Below are 21,098 nucleotides of genomic sequence, written 5' to 3'. Positions count from 1 at the left end.
AAGCGGCAATCATTTATAAAGCAAAACCAGGTCGGTTTTGTCTTGTAAATGACTGGCACTTTAAAAATGTAAGCAGACTTGCAGGAATACCCGAACAGCCTGCATCATGCAGGCTATTACATTTTGCCCTTGATGTTTACAAATAAATTTCATCCTTGAGTTGTAGAATCTTTAAAGTGCCTATTACAAGTATGATGACCGTCAATAGAAAATCTTTATTATCACCTCGGAGTGGTAGAAATATTCTGTTTTCACTATTTACTTAGCTTCACTAGACTAGTATAGAGGTGTGTTGTAGTGTGGAAAAGTAAATCAATGAATTAGAGAAATAAAAATTCTAAAAAAATGTTTCATTTTTTTTTCATATTATTAAAAATGGAAAAAATACTTAATTTAAATAAGATTTTTGTAAAATTTTTTTTAGCAATGATCCAGAGATGGGAACAGCGATGGAGGATTATGGTGATACATGTGCCTCCCCAATCCTTCTTAAATAGGGTGTTCATGCTTTCCGTGGGTTCGTTGTTAAATAGGGAGAAGCACTATTTCTGGAGAAAACACACAATTTTCAAACTACACTAGTGAAAAGCAATTGTCTTAGGTGGGTATTCAATTAGCCCTGATCATTTTCTCCTGAAAAAAAGGTCTGACAGTCAATATTAGGCTATTCAATTAAAGCCCTTTTTTCGGAAAAAAAAAAGTCCAGTTTTTGTGTGGTAACACATGGGATCAAGATAAGCATCACAGGTTTTAAGGGCTACTTATTGGAGATTATGCTTTGCATGCCTGAGGAACCCGAAGCATAATCTCTGATAAGAGGCCAGTGTGGGGGCTAACTGAATAGCCCCCGGTGAATAAATTGGCTGTGGTAAATAACAACAGCTAATTGAATACATACACTTATTACTGCCGTATGCTCCGGAATCAAAGTTATGGAATCATTATTTAGATTGTGAAACTGAACAACAGCTTTGATTAAGAATACTAATAACAAATAAGTATTTTTATTAAAGGGAGATAAATCATTTCTAAGAAGATCACGGTGGGTGACAGCCTTCACCTGCTAACTCCAGTAATCAGTTCCCCATGCAATGCAAAACTCTGTGAAGGAGACTTGAGGAAGAAGCTACAGGGGCCAACACTCACTGAGGAATATTCTGATTTCAGTAGCTGGGACTGAAGTAAAGGTCCACTGGTCACCTATACCAAGAGCTCTGATTAACATTGCTCCAAGGTGGTCATTCCGAGTTGTTCGCTCGGTAATTTTCTTCGCATCGCAGCGATTTTCCGCTAAATGCGCATGCGCAATGTTCGCACTGCGACTGCGCCAAGTAAATTTGCTATGCAGTTAGGTATTTTACTCACGGCATTACGAGGTTTTTCCTTCGTTCTGGTGATCGTAATGTGATGGACAGGAAGTGGGTGTTTCTGGGCGGAAACAGGCCGTTTTATGGGAGTGTTTGTAAAAACGCTACCGTTTCTGGGAAAAACGCGGTAGTGGCTGGAGAAACGGAGGAGTGTCTGGGTGAACGCTGGGTGTGTTTGTGACGTCAAACCAGGAACAACAAGCACTGAACTGATCGAACTGGAAGAGTAAGTCTCGAGCTACTCAGAAACTGCACAGAGAAGTCTTTTCGCAATATTGCAAATCTTTCGTTCGCAATTTTGATAAGCTAAGATTCACTCCCAGTAGGCGGCGGCTTAGCGTGTGCAAAGCTGCTAAAAGCAGCTTGCGAGTGAACAACTCGGAATGAGGGCCCAAATGCAGTGGTGGAACAAGAGAAACCTTTACCCAAGATAAGCCATATAAAAGCATTGCTGGAGTCTGAGTAAAGTAGCAGCAATGTAGGAAAAGGTTCTTGGTTAAAGAAGACCAAAATGGAGCTTTCTGGCCAAAACTCAATTATGTGTTGCACAATTAAACACCAAACCTACAGTGAAACATGGTGGCTGTAACATTATATTGTGGGACTGCTTTTCACCAGCAAAGTCCGGGCATATTAATTAAAATAGAAAGGAAAAGCGAGAAAGTCAATAGATTTAAGATGCAGTTTATATTAAAAGCGAACCAGGGCCCTCATTCCGAGTTGTTCGCTCGCTAGCTGCTTTTAGCAGCATTGCACACGCTAAGCCGCCGCCCTCTGGGAGTGTATCTTAGCATAGCAGAATTGCGAACGAAAGATTCGCATAATTGCGAATAGAAATTTCTTTGCAGTTTCTGAGTAGCTCGGGACTTACTCTGCCACTGCGATCAGTTCAGTCAGTTTCGTTCCTGGTTTGATGTCACAAACACACCCAGCGTTCACCCAGACACTCCCCCGTTTCTCCAGCCACTCCGGCGTTTTTCCCAGAAACGGCAGCGTTTTTCCGCACACACCCATAAAATGGCCAGTTTCCGCCCAGAAACACCCACTTCCTGTCAATCACACTCCGATCACCAGAACGATGAAAAATCCTAGTTATGCCGTGAGTAAAATACCTAACTTTTGAGTAAAATAACTACCCGCATGCGCTCTGCGAACCTTGCGCATGCGCAGTAAGCGACTAATCGCAATATAGCGAAACTCGGCAACGAGCGAACAACTCGGAATGAGGGCCCAGGTACAGTAGCTATATAAATCTAGTGACTATGCTGCCGCAAATCGCGGGCCATTGCATTTAGCCCCTGATCTCAATCCAATTGAGAATAAGTCGCACTATTTCAAAAATTTTAGTACACAAGCGTCACTAGCTAGTCTGGTCATCTTGGATAACCACAAATTACGCCCAATCTGTGTTCAAAGCTGGTGCATAATAACTACAACTACTGTAACAACATAAAGCTATTATTGCTGCTAAAGGTGCCTCTATAGAAAAATAGTGTGTAGGAATGAAATACCTTTTGAATAAAGCCTAACAGTTATTTTCTTGGGATGTTTAATAAAACTGGTACTGGTCACATGGGGCCAAGTATGACAGTAACTGATTAACAGGCAGCCTTCATAAGACTGCAATAGACAATCCCATTCATACTCAAGTTAAGTGTACCCTCTTGGCAGAGTGCAGGGGACCTGTGTCCCCTGTGGGACACCGCAGAGGACAGCACTGGGATCAGGTGTCTGATCCCAGCGCTGGTGATGCGGCGGAAGGGGTCCGGAGCTGGGACCATCTGTTGGTTCCCGGATCTGGTCATTCAGCAGCAGCGGCGCTTCAAACTTGTCGCCGATTCGGCAGCCAATAGGAAGCGCAGACCTCAGCCTTTCCAACCCGATGCCCTCCGTGAGCCAATCAATCAGAGGCCAGAAGACACTGGGATCACGAAAGAAGATGCTCGGCACTGGCTGGAGGAAGAAAAGAAGAGGCGGCTCCGCTGGCCAGGACGGGCCAGTTGTAGAAGAGTGCAGCTGAGGACCTGGAGAGGCGACCAGTGGTGGAATGGAAAAGAGATAATGAAGCTCCCCCCTGGTGCCTCTCCCAACGGACAGGTAGGCCCTCAGTGGGGGCACCTGTAACCAACTCTACCTCCCTAGACCATCAGGGATTGGGCATTAGACCCGTGGGGACATTCAGGCCACAAGCCTGTGGCCTGAAGTAGGCGGGAATTTGGGCATAATTCAGGCAATAGGTCTGTGGAAGCATTAGAGGGCATTAGGCCCTAGTTCAAGAGCGGCACATTAGGAGTATAAGGTGACTCTGGGCATTAGGCTCAGGTCACCCAACCTGCTCCACGTTTGCCAGGCGCTAGGCCGTGGGATAAAGTCAGGCCTCTGCCCTGTGGGCAGTTATAAACTGGACCTAGTGCCCCCTAAGTGCCCACCCCCCAGGTGAATAAGGTGACTCTGGGCACAAGGCCCAGGTCACTGAAAAGTGGCCGCATGTAGGCAGGTCCAAAGGCCTGAGCCCCGTAATAAGAGTGATCTGGGCACTAGGCCCAGGACCACTCTAACCTACCCCTCAGGCAGGCTGTAAAAGCCTGAGGCCTTGCAAGGTTCTGGGCAGTAGGCCCAATCACGCAGAGTAAGAGGAAGTGGGCAGGTTGTGTGGCGCCCACTACCCAGTAATTTAAAGTAAGATTTTCCCTTGTGGGAGGAGTGGTCCAGTTCCCCACACGTAGCCCCAACAGTTCTAGGAGATAGGGGTTTAAAGGGACAGGACATTGTTTATTCTTGTACTGTGTTATTGTGATGTGTGCGGTTTTCCGTGCAGGGCAAAGTTTGTATAAAGTTTGTGTTGCACCACATACACCTGAGTTAGTTTGAGGGCTCTGTTAATGAAGCTAGTGTAGCGGATGCACACTAGGTTAGGTCTTGGCCCTGTACGGCTGTTGTTTCTTTTTGCCTTCTTACAGGGACCTGTAAGTGGAGAAGATCAGAGTACAAGATTGGCAACGGTGAGCATCTGTGTCTGTTTGTCCCTGTGTGCGTCTGTCCCCTGAGCCCCGGTTCGGTGGACCTTACACGGCCGTGCGAGGTCCAGCGTACACCTCAGCATGAGAGCGCAGTTAGGTGACAATTGGGGGGCTGAGGCTTTGTGCCTGTGATGACCTTTTTCCCAACCGGTGAAGGTCGCCACCACCCCTTGCATATCTCTCTTTTCCTCTGGAGGAAGAGTTGATACTCCTTAATTGGTTTACTTTCCTTCCTAGTTTGACTGTCATCTGCTTCTGGAAGGGGATCACTGTGTCCGGGTTCAAGTGAAGATTTCAGGTCCGTTGAAGTTTACCGTAACCTGAAGGTGAGAGTGCGACGCGAGGTAAGTAGCGAGACTGCACCCGCACCCCTCTCACATAAGCAACAGATTTTACTGCAGCATCGCTGCAATTATGCCACACATAGATGCAGACCGGGAAATATCACACTGATTCCCTGGTAATGTATGACATAACTAGATGGTCACTGACAACCACAATTACATAGTCAATGTATTCAAGCATAATAATATATGTTGCTATTTCTGGGGATAATGAGGGTGGGAAGTACAAGGATTAATATATGTGTGGGTTCACCACTAGGTATAATGTATGTATGTATGTATGTATGTATGTATGTATGTATGTATGTGCAATGATGAAAGGAAAGGTTTCATTCTACAATATAAAAATAAGGCTTGCTTAAGTTTCCAGTGCTACACGCTGAGACCATTCTTCAAGAAATATTAATAAATGATGCAGACTTGGTGCTTCTATAATAATGCTCTGAACTGCACACCTCCTACTTACAATTCAAGTGTCATACTGTACAGCATGGCACATAATGGCCTGGTGATTTAACTCCAATGCTTGTAATAGCAGATTCTGAGCAGAGAGTTCATATCTACAGTTACACTATCATCACTTGTTCAAACAGTGACACATATGCCACATTTATGCAGAATAATTTGGCCAGGTAAATCTACTGCTAATGTGGAAATGAAACTATTAGCACAGCACTTACTTGGCTTGGGGAAGAATAGAATGAGAAGTGTGCCTTATACGCACTAATCAGTAAGTCACACAGCAAGGTGAAATATATATAGACAATCAATAGCACACTATCACCCGGTGACATAACCTTGGATATAACATGAACGTTGTGGAATGAGTTAAGGTAACACATTACATGTTTGTGTGCAAATAACCACACAACATAAGTTCACACTGCTGAGATTCTGTCATACACAGCAACCTGGATGAAACAAGAGACCTTCTGGTAAAAGGAAATGAATCAATATTCATTTAAGTGATAGAATATTATATCAACTTCACCTGCTCTTTGGAGAGGGCAATAAAAGCAATTTAACACATTGTACTCCAGAAATAAGAAGCTCAGTGGAAAAGCAACTGCAGTCTATTATGGCCTACTGTTCCAGAATTTCCTCAAGACTCACAAATTTTCGGCATTCTCCCACGCCCCTGGGAGCAAAAGCCAACCTTCCCAATTCCACTCACGTTCCCAGTGGAAGGTCAGGAGGCTTGATGAAGAAATTCATGGTGAATTGAATCATCCCAGTGCCCGAGGCAATGAAAATGAGGGTTAGAAGCAATGAGGATATTGTTAGTAGAAAAAGAGAGGTGTGAGGTTCGGTCTAGTTAATGTTCAGAAAATAATGTTATCAAGGAAGAGATGATGGAGAGGCCATTAGAATGGCAACAGAGGATGGAGGAAGAGATGTCCGGGAAGAGACTTAAATTTGTGTGTGACTTCCAAGGGAAAAGGAGTAGAGGTAGAAAAAAGGTGCTAAAGACAGGCCCTTGAAGAACTCTTACCAGTCGAGGGAGAAAAGAGAGGTAGAACCAGAGGAAGACAAAGAGAAGAAGCATTTACAGTGCTAGGAGATCAGCCATAATAGGATAAAGTGACAAACTTATTTGAGAGCTTCAAGGAGGAGAGGGGGGTCCACAGTATCAAAAGCAGCAGATAGGTCCAAGAGGATGAGTACAGAGAATTTAACACTAGGTATGAGGTGAGGAAGTTACTGGTGACCTTGGTAAAGGCAGTTTCAGTGTAGTGAAGTGTTGAGAAGGGCGAAGTAGGACAGGAAGGAGGTGAGGCAGAAAAAGATAATTCTCTCAAGGAGCTTTAAAGCATAGGGGAGGAGAGAGATAGGCTGGTAATTAAAAAGTTGGGGCAAAGTTAGGGATTCTTAAGGACGAGTGACACAAGGTTGTGTTTCAAGGATGTGAGAGGGACAACATGAAGTGATGGACAAGATAAGAGCAGGTTTCAGGTGAGAGGGAACATCAGGGTCTAAAGGGCAAGTGGAAGGGAGAGAGGAAGAGAGGATGATGTAGACCTCACCCATGTAGGTGAAGAAAGACAGGGTGGGAAGGCAGGTGGATCAGGGCAATGGTACACTAGGGGGAAGCTGTTGTTGCAGATGGCTTCAGTTTTATTAGTAAACTGGGGGGCAATAGCACAAGAAGAAAAATAATAAAGGAGGCGAAGAAGGGCAGAGGAAGGAGTCAAAGGTAGTAAATAATCGGTGTGGAATGGAAGACTGGGGGGCAATAAGAGATTTGACGTACAACATCAGGTGTGTAATAGGCTGAAGCCGTAGAAAGGGAGCATAAAATTGTAATGGAGGAAGCCTATATACATATATTGGTTGTACACTAGTAGTGAGCAACTTGATACACATCAGGAACTACGTGAACAGCCCTCTAACCTTCAAAAAGGGGTGCATTTACTCCCCAATTCAGTATAAACTTGAAAATATACATTAATTTAAAGAAAGGAGACATCACATCTGCAGGCATTATAACATAAGATAAACAAGTGTTACCAACTATAGCAAACAAATCAAACAATAAATCAGGAATGAGTCATAGATAGGAAAGTGAAAAAATACAAACCATCATGAACTAACTACCAGAGAATTTTAACCCCTTTCAAATGTCATGTGACCTCTTGCACTTCATTTTAGTATTCCCGGTGGTTCTATTTCTAATGCCTCCTCATTTTGTATCATTGTATAAGGTGAAGACTGAATACCATGAACAGAGAGACAGATGGGGACACGGAAAGCAAAACTTTAATTGGTGATTGTAGCATCTTTGTGCATTGAGAATAAGAAGAACTTGGCATTCAAGCAACCCAGCTCTAACAATGCGGTGTTCTGATCTCAGTTGGTACCCACTAACAATCACACCTATAAAAATAAACACTAAGAAAAAGAAAGAGTGTAGGAACATATAAAAGTAGAAGAAGCAGCAGTACATTTAGAGGAGAAAAACAGAAATTGGGGACAAAGAGGTCATCTACACTGGGCTAGTAACCCCTGGATCAGAAGTTGACATATGCGCAACAATGTATTTGTTATGTTACCTATATTATGGTTTTTATAAGGATATTTTATGACTGTATTAGTTATGTTATATTTCCTGTTTCTTTCATATAACTGTTTAGAAATTTACATTTTAAAACAAATCTACATTTACAGTAGATTAATTTTACTGCATTCCTTTATTGAATCCATGGTTAAGCTAAACTTGAAAATCGTGTGCTACTGTATTTCTATTAATAGAGTAGTAAAACTGGTGCATTAACTATAGAGTATGGGGTTTAGTGCAGGCTTTTTTCCCTCTCCTTACAGTATATACCTATTGTAATTGACTCCATAATAAGTGTAAAAAAAAAGCTACTCTAATGAGGATGTTTATCGATAAACAAAAATCCATTATGGGGTGTTATTGTTTCACTTATGTAATCCTATTACTAATAAAGTTCTAATAACGGCTCCTGTACATTTATATTTGCACAAAAGCAGTTTCTGTACTATGCACAGGGGCTCAATGAGAGGGGGCACACTCCTACTCTCTGCTTGGAAAGGGACTAACAGCACCTGTCCTGGCCAGTTATAGCATATTATTTATTTATTAACAGTCTCATGTAGCGCAGCTAATTCCAATATGCTTTACAATTGGATAGCCCAGCAATGGTCTATGAGACAACATCCAATGGTCTCCTTGGCTGGTGGATGTACAGTATGCAAGACTTGATGACTAGTTTCCTGTCCTACAACGGCTATATACTGTAGTCTAACTTCAGCTGTGGGGATTGTCCTGGGCAACAGCAGTTGTCATTGCAGCGGGATAGTGAAGGTGCTGTTAGATTTACAGCCTCTGCTCTCCTTACCATCATACTGTAAAATAATAGCTGAGAATGTCCAGTGACGAGGTTAAAGCCGGGTACACACTGGGCGATAAAAGGGAATGCCAGCGATGAATGACTATATTGTTGAAAGATATAGCGTTCAATGATATAGTGCTACACACTGAACGCTATCATTCAACGATAACGATCAGTGACGTCACCGCCAGCATTCCCGAACATGCAGCTCAGCCCGACATTGACGGGTTGATCTGCATGTTAGCTCAATATAGGTGAACGCTGAACGAAGTGCGGGAGTGCGCATCATTCATAGGTCACCAATACTAACCCCATACACACTGGACGATATAAGCCTAAAAAATGTATGTCGTTATCGTTTATTTTTTAGGCTGAAATCGCCTAGTGTGTACCCGGCTTAGTGTGTACTACTGGTCGTAAGTATTTTGTGACTCAAAGCATACTTTAATTACAATAAAACAATTTGCCCACAATAAAAAGTGTCTGTTGAAACCTTATTGTGGCATTATTTTTCATTGTTCTAAAATCTGTTATTTGGAGCCTCACCCTCTAGAAATCCGGCATGTGCCCCTGATGCTGCGACAAATTGGATTTTTCAGGCAAAATGTAAAATGAGATCATCCAGTATAAAATGAACAATTACATAAAAATAGTGTTCTTACCATTATCACCAGGTGGCACATATACAGTATGTGTTGGCACCATGTCTGAGTTTGCTTTTCCATTCTCAAAAGTGTCATTTTCTGTCTGCTGTAGCTGCCAGTTGAGGCCAAACAGATGCATGGCTGACAGAGAGAAATACGGAATGTTAGGGCTTTCTATTAGGTGCAATAAGAAGAGCATGTAATCAGATAGAACACACCGCTGTATAGAGTATGAACACAACTAAGCATATTATGTAATGACAATTTATACAGCATCTCGTCACCGTGATCTTCGCACTGTTTACTTCCTTACTCTGCTGCTGTGTCACCCAGTACTTACACATAGTAAGAGCCTTTACCCACATGGGCTGCTGAGCTCCAGCAAGCAGAACACAAACATGAAGCTGGGATCACAGATTCATATGATAAATGGATAAACACACACATGATTTACAGCAAAATCATATTAGGATGCACAAAAATGGCCCACACAGTGTCAATACGCCACAGTGTCTTATCTTCGGCAGCACAATCAGTTACCATAAGCATACATTATGTTATGAAACCAGTTCTAGATCAGTTTTGACAATCTCTGGTTACAAATAGCTATGGTGAAACATTTGCTTTTAATAGGCTTAAAATGCACCCCTCTAATTAACATAAAATACAACAATATCCTTTTTAAAACAGAAAATACTTAAACGTCATATATAGTGTAAAGTAACATGAACTTAGAACACCCCAAAATTATGGTTTAGTCCTCATTTAGGGAGACTATCCACCGCATGTGAACTCCAATTGTGTAACATGCAGTGTAATCAGCGTTTACAGCTGCCATCATAAAGTGAATCAACAGAGGACACTTCATTGTATGCAAGGAAATGGAACATGCAGCGTACCAATGTAGACAGAAAGTGGAGGTGGACATGGGGCCACTGGAAAAGGTTCCATTCCAACACCCATTTTAATTGTTTTACTGGCAAAGAATACCTATAACAGGCTGCATTTTAAACCCAGTAGGTATCTGCCTTAAGGGACTGTGTATTAACCAAATTTCCCTTTTGACAAACTATTCATCCTGAACTGCAGATATATTAACAACATTAATAATATGCCAACATTTTACATAGAGCTTGACAGAGGATGTTACTGTAGACATCCATTGTCTTATGTGCACTGGCTTCCCAAAGCCTTAATCCAGCTCAACATAGAATAAATACAGCTAGCCATGTAAGACTACTGTACGTATAAGTAATTTACATTATATCTTAATTATATTTTAATAGATTGTATCAGTACAAGGTGTGGAACAGTGGCCCCTACAATGTAATTCGTTCTACAGTTCCGACACCCACAGAAAGCCAAGTCAGCACCAACCACAAACCCCCACCACCTCAACCAATTTCTGTACCACTATTCACCACTGCACCACACTCGATACCACTGTTGCAAAATATGTCAATAATTGTAATAACAAAAAATAAAGAATCACCCTTCATCTAGGCGGCCCTATCAGGCTATTAGCAAATAAGGACTCTGCTGCAGGGAGACCTACTTTGTTGCCCAAAGCAAGCATCAACCCCCTCCCCCCCCCCCCCCCCCCAGGCACGTGCCTCATGTGTCTAGTGGGAAATCTAACACTGCTCAAGGGATTCAAAATGTCTGCCACTATAGGGAAAATACAGTAACTGCCTCCCAATACATAGGCACTCACCTGAGTGCTATGTAATGCCTAACTTTATTTTAATACATTATGTCTGTATTTCATGCTCCCCCATCTATCAATCAAGGGGTTAATGCTGAAGACAGAGTGGAGATAATCCTAATTTGTCATGTGTTTCTGGCAATAGCTGCCTATTTAACAAGTATTGCTGTGGTAGACATACTGCCAATCCTTCTTATTCCGGAACATAAAACCCAAATCTATCTCTCATTCTCTCTGTTTAGATCTATATCTATTTTTAAATTTAGCAATAGGCTACAAAACCCCCCCAAAAATAAATATGATGCCTCCTGTTGTTATATAGAAATAAAGGAACTGGATGAACATACAGTAATTCCACATAGCTCTGTTGCAACTCTTACGGTTTTATAGCAGATCATTTTCAAATTTACATTTCTTGTAAATTATGATAACCTGTTGCATTACTGAACCAATATCTGCTGAGCTGAAATGTGTGTGTGCATTTTATTAGTAGGTAAGTATTTGTCAGGTGCAACAGTGATGGGATGGAGATCTGTAATAAAATAGATTAGGAAATTGAATTAAGAAGATATGTTAGACCATTGGTACAAACTTAATGAACAAGTTGTACGTACATTCAATTGTTTCGTAGCATAAGTCTCAAGTATTGATCCCTTAAGCCACTACAACCAAAATACAAGCTGATGCAGTACGAAAAAGCATAGCACTTACCAGAGATAGAACTTTATATAGATTATTTAAATAGCACAGTTCCCAACACTCTCAAAGCACCTAAGCACGTTGTGATCCATCGATGTTACACCCTTTTCTCACAAAGCAATGTCTGTTACCCAATTCTGCCTATCAGTCCATGCCACCTTGACCATAAAAAATGCTATCTTACAGAACTCAATGGAAATGTTACCTTTGTAACCCCTATCCTCACATCAACTGGAATAACCTCACACCAGTTGGTGTCTGCACACCCAAGATGCTCCCAGGGCAGCCAATGAGACTACAGGCAGTGGGTCAGTAAGCTACCCACTGCAGCACAGACCACTGCATCTCACCCCTCATGTTTAGGAGGGGGTCCTAAAGGGATCCAGGTAAAGAAACAGAGACTGAGTAGCTGTAACATGACTGCTCCCGCCCTTGTTTGCCAATCAACCAATCCACACTACATATTTATGTAAAGCAAGTCTGTCAAGCTGTCAGTCACTATTTACTTGTTTGGTTAGAGAAACCCCTCCCTCCTAACGTGACTACCTGCCATATAAGAGTAAAGGACAGCAAAATAAACAGGAGGCAATCAATTTGCCAGCTGTCGGGATCCCGATGGTCAGGATACCGACGCCAGAATCCCGACAGCTGGCAATGCCGCTAGCCGGAATACTGGCTCACAGGGGCTATTCCCAATCGTGGTTGTCCACGACACCCATAGAGTGGGCATAGATTCTGTGGTGAGCATAGCAAGCCACTGTGCCCACAGCGTGGCGTACCGCTCGCCCAGCCACCGGCATTCTGGGGGGTGGGATGCCGTTGTCAGGATACTGACAACCGGCATTCCGTCCACCGGGAATATATATGTATTTCAAATAAATGCAAAGTAGTTACATTTAAGCACTCCAGTTATTTTATGTATATTATCCAGCCCTGTAATACACGGTCCGTGATATAAAAGTCAAATAGTGACATTATTTGCTCTTTATATCCGCATGAATACTGCAGAGGTGTATTCATGTAGGTATTGAATTAAAAAGAGATTTTTTTTTGTCACATTGACATTTGTTAAAAAAAAAAATGCTGTGCGGAAAATGTTTTAAAAAATGAAGTTAATTGCAAGTATTATCATAATGTATGACTGTTTAGTCTTTACCTCAATCATTTTACATTTTAATTTGCACTATTATGTAACCTCTTTCTGATGTTATTGTGACAACTTGAACAGTAAATTCAGGTTGGTTAAAGCTGCAAGGGAAGCCTGTCAATCTGTGCTCACAGCTTAATTGCGCCTTTTGTAGACAAATATATAATTTTTATGTGCAGAAATTAACTTTCAGAGCAGGTCAGTGAGTCGTTTGTGCTATATCTGATTAAAATGGGAATTCCTGTGTGCAGCCAGATGGGTCTGGAGTGAACTATATGTGCATAAGAGCAGGGAACAGGCTCACACAGGGCGATAAGGTAAGACGAGAGCGTTTGGAATGATACCAAACTGGTAATGTAAGATGAAAGCATCTGCATGTAAGGATTACAGTGTGTTATATGGTTCCCAGCAGAGATGGGCTTTGATTAGGAACACATTTTTCCATAAATTAGCTTTTGTTTTGAATTTCCTGCTGTGTTTATATGCTGTTTGTTGGAGTCTATAGGTCTGTTTGGGGCTTCAGTATGTCCATCTGCATCTGTCATAAATTGATAAAGCGTGGGCCTTTGTAATCAACAACGCTACATCTCATTGGACTCTGGAAAGAAAGCCTTTATTTATAAAAGCATTGATGGCTGTGAAGAAAGCAGAACATGCGCATGCAGTCTGTAATATGTGTTATGCACACCAGTGCCTGCAGGAAAGTACTGGTGTCAGAACTGTTATGCACTCCAGTGTCTGCAGGAATGTACTGGTGTTTGAACTGTTATGCAAAACAGATGGACTCACAGACAAACTGGGGGATATGACATAATGTACACAGAAGGTGATAGGGTAACAAAATACACACAAAGTGAACAGAGAAGCCCAGAGGCTAAGGAACTGGGTATCTCCCTTGTATGAGAACTGCTCAGATGGAAAAGCAAGATGTTGTGTTTTAATACGTAGAGAACCCGAAATGCTGTTGCTAAGGGCAACAGCAAAACCCTAAAGGGTTACCAACGGGTGTGGCAGTAAACTCCTTGGTCAGAGATGGAATGATAGACAAGGAGAATCTCCACAATCCTAATTCTCACTTGCAGTGCACAGGTTTTAGCTTACTGCCACTAAACTGACCCCTGACACCTAGCACAGTGAGACAGGATTAGACAGGCAAGTCTTAGAATACAGCCGCAAACTTGCTAAGTTCACAGAGTAGTAACAGAACCCCAGCAAGCTAAACGACTGACTCCAGTCTTACTGCTAGGTCTGGATTGGCAGAGTGTAATACCAAATCCCCAGGCCTATTTGCAGTAAGCAACAAACAAATACAAAGCTACACAGTACTGGCTAACTTTCATGAACTGACTAACCAACAAAGATTCAGCAGCATCTGCTTACCCTGAAAAAAGGCCTTATAAAGCAGGTGCTGTCCACGCCCCACTCAGACCTCACAGACTGTGAGCACAAAAACCAGCACCGGATCCCCTGCCGTGCACAGAGCCTATAACCACTGCACAGCAAAAAACCCGAACCGGAGTATCAGCTGCGCTCAGGTTACTCCACTAGCACTTGTCTCCCGTTTGCCATGACGACGTGGCAGCACAGGGCAGGAGACCCTAACAGTACCCCCCCTCTGACGAGGGGTCAAAGAACCCCTACCACCTGGTTTATCGGGGAACTGCGAGAAGAATGAGCGTATCAGTCTGGGGGCATGAAGATCACAACTGCGCACCCACGACCGCTCCTCCGGGCCATACCCCTTCCAGTGCACCAAAAATGACAGCCGACCCCGAACCACCTTGGAGTCAAGAATCCTTTCAACAACAAACTCCCTCTGGCCACGTATCAGAAGAGGGGAAGGTCTTCCACTGGAAGAAGGATTACTAATCGCCCGTTTTAAAAGGGAACAATGAAATGTTTTATTGATACCCAAAGAACGGGGCAGATCTAACTGAAATGCCACCGGATTGATAACCCTGGTGATCTTATAAGGGCCGATGAACCGGGGGCCTAACTTATGAGATGGCTGTCTCAACTTCAAATTCTTGGTAGACAACCAGACGAAGTCTCCTAATTTGAAGCTGCAGGGTCTTTTCCGCTTATCAAAAACCCTTTTGGTCACTAATGACACAGACACAAGGGCTTTCTTCACTTTCCGCCAAATACCTCTAAGGACCGAAACCACAGAGGAACCACCAGGCGTGGAGTCCAGGGGGTCAAAAGAATTGGCCTTAGGATGATGCCCATACACACAAAGGAAGGGAGAGATCCCTGTAGCAGAGTGAGCCGCGTTGTTATAGGCAAACTCCGCCATGGACAGATGAGCAACCCAGTCAGTCTGACACTTGGAGACATAACACCTGAGGAACTGCTCCAAGGACTGGTTCACCCTTTCAGTCTGCCCATTAGACTGCGGATGGTAGCCTGACGACAAGCTGACAGAAATCTGGAGATCGGAACAAAATGCCCTTCAGAATTTGGCCACAAACTGGGATCCGCGGTCAGAGACCACATCAAGTGGCAACCCGTGGAGACGCACAACATGCAGCATAAATAATTCAGACAGGCGTCTGGCTGATGGCAGCCCAACCAGTGGAACGAAGTGCGCCATCTTCGAAAACCTGTCAACGACAACCCAGATGGCTGTCATCCCCGAGGATTTGGGCAAGTCCACCACAAAATCCATTGAAATGTGGGTCCATGGCTTAGATGGGATAGAGAGTGGATGTAATGGGCCAACAGGAACCCCTCTAGGAGTCTTATTTCGGGCACAGATGTCACATGCCCGAACCCACTGATCCACATCCTTAGCCACCGAGGGCCACCACACCGCCCTAGATAGCAACTCCCGAGTTCTGGCAATACCCGGGTGACCTGCCGACTTCTTGGCATGGAATTCCAGGAACACTCGCTGTCTTAACCTAGGAGGCACAAACAAAAGACCTACCGGAAGGTCTGGAGGAGCCTGCTCCTGTGCTCTAAGGACTAATGATAAGAGGTCCTGGGTAATGCCCACTTTAATACATGATGGGGAAACAATGGGCAACGGCTCCTCGGTGGTCTCCTGGATTGGAGCAAAACTCCGCGAGAGCGCATCAGCCTTGATGTTTTTTGACCCAGGGCGATATGTTATCAAAAAATTAAAGCGAGCAAAAAACAAAGCCCATCGTGCCTGCCTGGCATTGAGACGCTTCGCTGACTCTAAATATGCCAGATTCTTATGGTCAGTGAGAATTGAGACCACAAACTTAGCCCCCTCAAGCCAGTGTCTCCACTCCTCGAGTGCATCCTTAATAGCCAACAATTCCCGGTTACCCACGTCATAATTCATCTCGGCAGGCGAAAATTTACGGGAAAAGTAAGCACAGGGATGAAGGCGATTATCAGACACTCCCATCTGAGAAAGCACTGCCCCAATACCCATCTCAGAGGCATCCACCTCCACCACAAAAGGACGCTCTGGATCTGGGTGTCGCAGCACCTTGGCCGAAACAAATGCCCTTTAGAGACGGGCAAAAGCCGCTTTAGCCTCACAAGACCAGTGAGCAACATCCGCCCCTTTCTTAGTGAGTGCCACCAAGGGCGCCACTATAGACGAAAATCCAGCGATAAATCGTCTATAAAAATTCGCAAAGCCCAGGAAACGCTGAAGCGCCTTCAAACTAGTGGGCTGCACCCAATCCAGGACTGCCTGTACCTTGGAACCCTCCATTTGGAAACCTTCTGGGGAGATAATATATCCTAGAAATGCGATTTGCTGAACTTCAAATTCGCACTTCTCCAGCTTCGCCCCAAGCCGGTGGTCTCTGAGTTTCTGGAGGACTAAGCGTACATGCTTCCGATGTTCCTCCAGGGAATGGGAGAAGATTAGGATGTCATCTAAGTATACAACTAAGAATCTATCCAAATATTCCCTGAGCACATCATTCATGAAATCCTGGAAGACTGCCGGGGCATTACAGAGCCCAAAAGGCATCACCAAATATTCATAATGCCCTGAGTGGGTATTAAAGGCAGTCTTCCATTCATCCCCCTCTCTTATTCGGATTAGATTGTACGCACCGCGTAGGTCAATCTTAGAAAAAATGGTGGCAGTACGAAGCTGGTCAAACAAGACCGAAATGAGAGGCAGTGGGTATGAGTTTTTAATCGTGATACGGTTCAATTCCCTGAAGTCGATGCAGGGTCGCAACGAACCGTCCTTTTTACCCACGAAGAAGAACCCCGACCCAACTGGAGACTGTGAAGGTCTGATAAATCCCTTAGCCAAGTTCTCCTGAATGTACTCTGCCATAGCCTGAGTCTCAGGACGTGACAGGGAGTACAACCTGCTCTTGGGAAGCTTAGCATTTGGCAACAAATCAATGGCACAGTCATAGGGGCGATGGGGAGGTAGTACCTCTGCAACTTTTTTGGAGAACACGTCCGCAAAATCTGCATAACACCCTGGCAATCCTGGCAAACTTAGCTGCGAGAGCCTGACTGGAAGGCTCAAGCAACTCCTGAAACAATCAGTACCCCAACTAAGAATCTCCCCAGAGACCCAGTCAAATTGAGGATTGTGGGCCCTTAACCAGGGTAACCCCAACACCAATGGGGCAAAAGTACAGACAGTCACATAAAAGGACAATTTTTCAGAGTGTGTGGCTCCAATAAACAAAGAAATCTGGCTAGTGCAAGAGGTAATTTTACCTTGGGATAATGGTTCCCCGTTTAACCCACAAATCTCAATTTCCAATGCCAAGGGTACTAAGGGAACAGAGTGTTTCAGGGCGAATTGGCGGTCCATAAAAACCCCGTCAGCCCCACTGTCCACAAAGGCCTCAGTCTTGACAGTTTGACCGAGGATCTTCAAGGTCACCGGAATGATAAAAGTCTTCTTGGGAAATTCTGACTTCTGGCCTGACAGGATATTTCCCATCACCCTCAGGCCCTGAAGTTTTCCGGCTTTTCTGGGCATGATACTACCACATGACCTTTATTCCCACAGTACAAATACAACCCCTGCTGTCTCCTCCGCGTCTTCTCACGCGAGGAGAGGCGGGTAGCCCCAATCTGCATAGGCTCCTCAGAAAATTCCTCAGAGTCTGAGGTTCCCTTGGGAAGGAAGGAAATCTCAGTCTCCCTTTCAAGCCTACGCTCTCTCAGCCGCCTATCCACCCGGATGGATAACTGCATGAGCTGATCCAAGCTATCAGGCAAGGGATATTGTACCAGTTGGTCCTTTATCTGGTTAGAAAGACCTCTTCGGTACTGGTGTCTCAGGGCTGGGTCATTCCACTGGGTATCATGGGCCAACCTCCGAAACTCCGTACAGTAAACCTCAACTGGCCTTCGCCCTTGCTTAAGGATCGAAATCTGAGCCTCGGCTGAGGCCGTCTTGTCAGGGTCATCATACAACATGCCCAGTGCCGTAAAAAAAGCATCAACACTTTTAAGCGACGGACAGTCAGGCTGCAACCCATATGCCCAGACCTGTGGGTCTCCTTGTAGCAAGGAAATCACTATGCCCACCCGCTGAATCTCCGACCCAGAAGACTGAGGCCTAAGCCGGAAGTATAGCTTGCAGCTCTCCTTGAAACAAAAGAACTGCGAGCGATCTCCAGAAAAACGATCCGGGAGATTTACTTTCGGCTCCTTAACCCCTGCAGGTGCTGCTGCTGCGGGAGCTCCGCCAGCAGCCTGGGAGGTGTGCATTTTAATGGACAAATCATTAAATTGTCGAGTCAGGACCTGCACCTGATCGACCACCTGTTGCAACGTATTTTGAGGGGTATGCTCCATATTCCCACAAAATTTCAACAGGAGTATTAGGCTGCTGAATATGTTATGCACACCAGTGCCTGCAGGAAAGTACTGGTGTCAGAACTGTTATGCACTCCAGTGTCTGCAGGAATGTACTGGTGTTTGAACTGTTATGCAAAACAGATGGACTCACAGACAAACTGGGGGATATGACATAATGTACACAGAAGGTGATAGGGTAACAAAATACACACAAAGTGAACAGAGAAGCCCAGAGGCTAAGGAACTGGGTATCTCCCTTGTATGAGAACTGCTCAGATGGAAAAGCAAGATGTTGTGTTTTAATACGTAGAGAACCCGAAATGCTGTTGCTAAGGGCAACAGCAAAACCCTAAAGGGTTACCAACGGGTGTGGCAGTAAACTCCTTGGTCAGAGATGGAATGATAGACAAGGAGAATCTCCACAATCCTAATTCTCACTTGCAGTGCACAGGTTTTAGCTTACTGCCACTAAACTGACCCCTGACACCTAGCACAGTGAGACAGGATTAGACAGGCAAGTCTTAGAATACAGCCGCAAACTTGCTAAGTTCACAGAGTAGTAACAGAACCCCAGCAAGCTAAACGACTGACTCCAGTCTTACTGCTAGGTCTGGATTGGCAGAGTGTAATACCAAATCCCCAGGCCTATTTGCAGTAAGCAACAAACAAATACAAAGCTACACAGTACTGGCTAACTTTCATGAACTGACTAACCAACAAAGATTCAGCAGCATCTGCTTACCCTGAAAAAAGGCCTTATAAAGCAGGTGCTGTCCACGCCCCACTCAGACCTCACAGACTGTGAGCACAAAAACCAGCACCGGATCCCCTGCCATGCACAGAGCCTATAACCACTGCACAGCAAAAAACCCGAACCGGAGTATCAGCTGCGCTCAGGTTACTCCACTAGCACTTGTCTCCCGTTTGCCATGACGACGTGGCAGCACAGGGCAGGAGACCCTAACAATATGTTTGGAAAAAAATTATTAAACAAAGGGGTGAGGAAGGGAGATACACTCTGGAGCGACCGGCCAATCGGTCCAATTTCCCTGTTTGCCGGTACACACTACACGATAGTTCTATTCCTTCCTTCATTAGCATACACCAGGTAGCACACCAAATGATCCGGTTGGTCATGCAGCACGGCCAACCGGGCGACGTCACATTATATCGTGGGAGTGCGCAAACCACCCGTACACACTAGGCAATGTAGAGGATTTGTAGTTCCCGAAGCTGCAAATCCTCCGGATATTGCTTGGTGTGTACCCGCTGATATATCATTTTATAAGGCTTTAGCAAGTGCCAGACATGATTTGTAGATTTTATACAATGACAAAAACAAATGTATAGCAACAAGACAATCAGCCTGATTCTGAGTTAGAAGAAAGCTAACCAAAAAGCAAGTAAGGTTGCACTTTGGTAAAACTACGTTGCACTACAGGTGGAGCAGACTAAAATGTGCAAAGAGATTATGATTTGAGGGGATTGTAGTGTAAAAATAAAACTGTCTAGCATTTGTGGGTTATGCACAAAGGCAGATAACAATACAGTAGATGGTTTGAAGCAGCCTGCGCCTCAAAGGCCACAGCTTAGACCTTATTCGAGTGCACCACACCTCCAAGTAAGCGCAGTCTTCAAAATAAAAGTTTATAAGATTTTGTTAAGGATTTGTCATCTGTCCTAGAGTATATCCCTCTCAGAAGAAAGAGACAAAGAGAAAATGGGATTAACCAATCATAATATTAAATGAGGAAGCCTGCTTAGACAGGCGAAACTAGTCGATTGCAGAGGCACTAACAACTGTCTGCCGGCAGACACCCGTACCTTTCTGGACCTGTGGCATTAAAGTAAGTCTATGCATGGCACACTTCTGATTAAGAATGCTGTTTTGATCATAGGAAAATGCTTATGCTATTCAAGGACTGAATATTGCGGTGAGCAGAGCTATCTGGTCTGGTTGGGCACTGCCCACTTCTGGAGATACAGGACTTTATTTCCCCAGTAAAAACTCAATTCTCCTGCTAGGAATGAGAACTTGCTTGGAGATTGCAGCTGTGGACTTTTAAGTGAGTAAATCGCTGAAATAAGCGTATCACTAACAGTATATGTTATATGTTGATTCGTTTTTGTCTAAAGTATACCGGTATTAGGATTCACAATTAAATTGATTTTATTTAGAAGTAGAGTCAGATAAATTTTCTTTTATGATGTGTTGTAAATACTATACTCTGAATAAAGAAAATATATTTATTTAAATATTTTTATTGGATTTACTTGGATACCCTGATAATTGTAGTGGGAAATATACTGATTCACTTGAGAAATATAAGCGCTGGGAGATATTTTATTTAATTTTTTGGTTCAGATTTTGAGAGGTTAGTGGAAAGCCTCTTCTTTCTCCATAGCAGCTTTAACCGATCAAGTGAGGCAAACAAGCGCAGTCCTCAAATCTCCTTTTTTTATAATATTAAATGGGTCTCAACAACACTCCTCCACGGACTCACCTAGCACATCTGAGATGCGTTCCCATAAAGGATTCTTTGTCAACT

At 43.9% G+C, this 21,098-nt stretch overlaps 1 protein-coding gene across 15 annotated transcripts in view; it reads right to left on the bottom strand.

Annotated features, from left to right (window-relative positions):
* Positions 1-21,098, bottom strand: part of TENM3 (teneurin transmembrane protein 3) — a 1,613,133-nt gene that overhangs the window by 261,259 nt on the left and 1,330,776 nt on the right. For all 15 annotated transcript variants that reach the window (XM_063920671.1, XM_063920672.1, XM_063920674.1 and 12 more), the window contains one exon: positions 9,248-9,370. In XM_063920671.1, the coding sequence (XP_063776741.1) occupies positions 9,248-9,370 (123 nt within the window). The remainder of the gene's footprint in view (positions 1-9,247; positions 9,371-21,098) is intronic.

The sequence above is a fragment of the Pseudophryne corroboree genome, chromosome 1, assembly GCF_028390025.1.
Source record: "Pseudophryne corroboree isolate aPseCor3 chromosome 1, aPseCor3.hap2, whole genome shotgun sequence".
Lineage (NCBI taxonomy): Eukaryota > Metazoa > Chordata > Amphibia > Anura > Myobatrachidae > Pseudophryne > Pseudophryne corroboree.
This window is presented reverse-complemented; position numbering and strand designations above follow the sequence as displayed.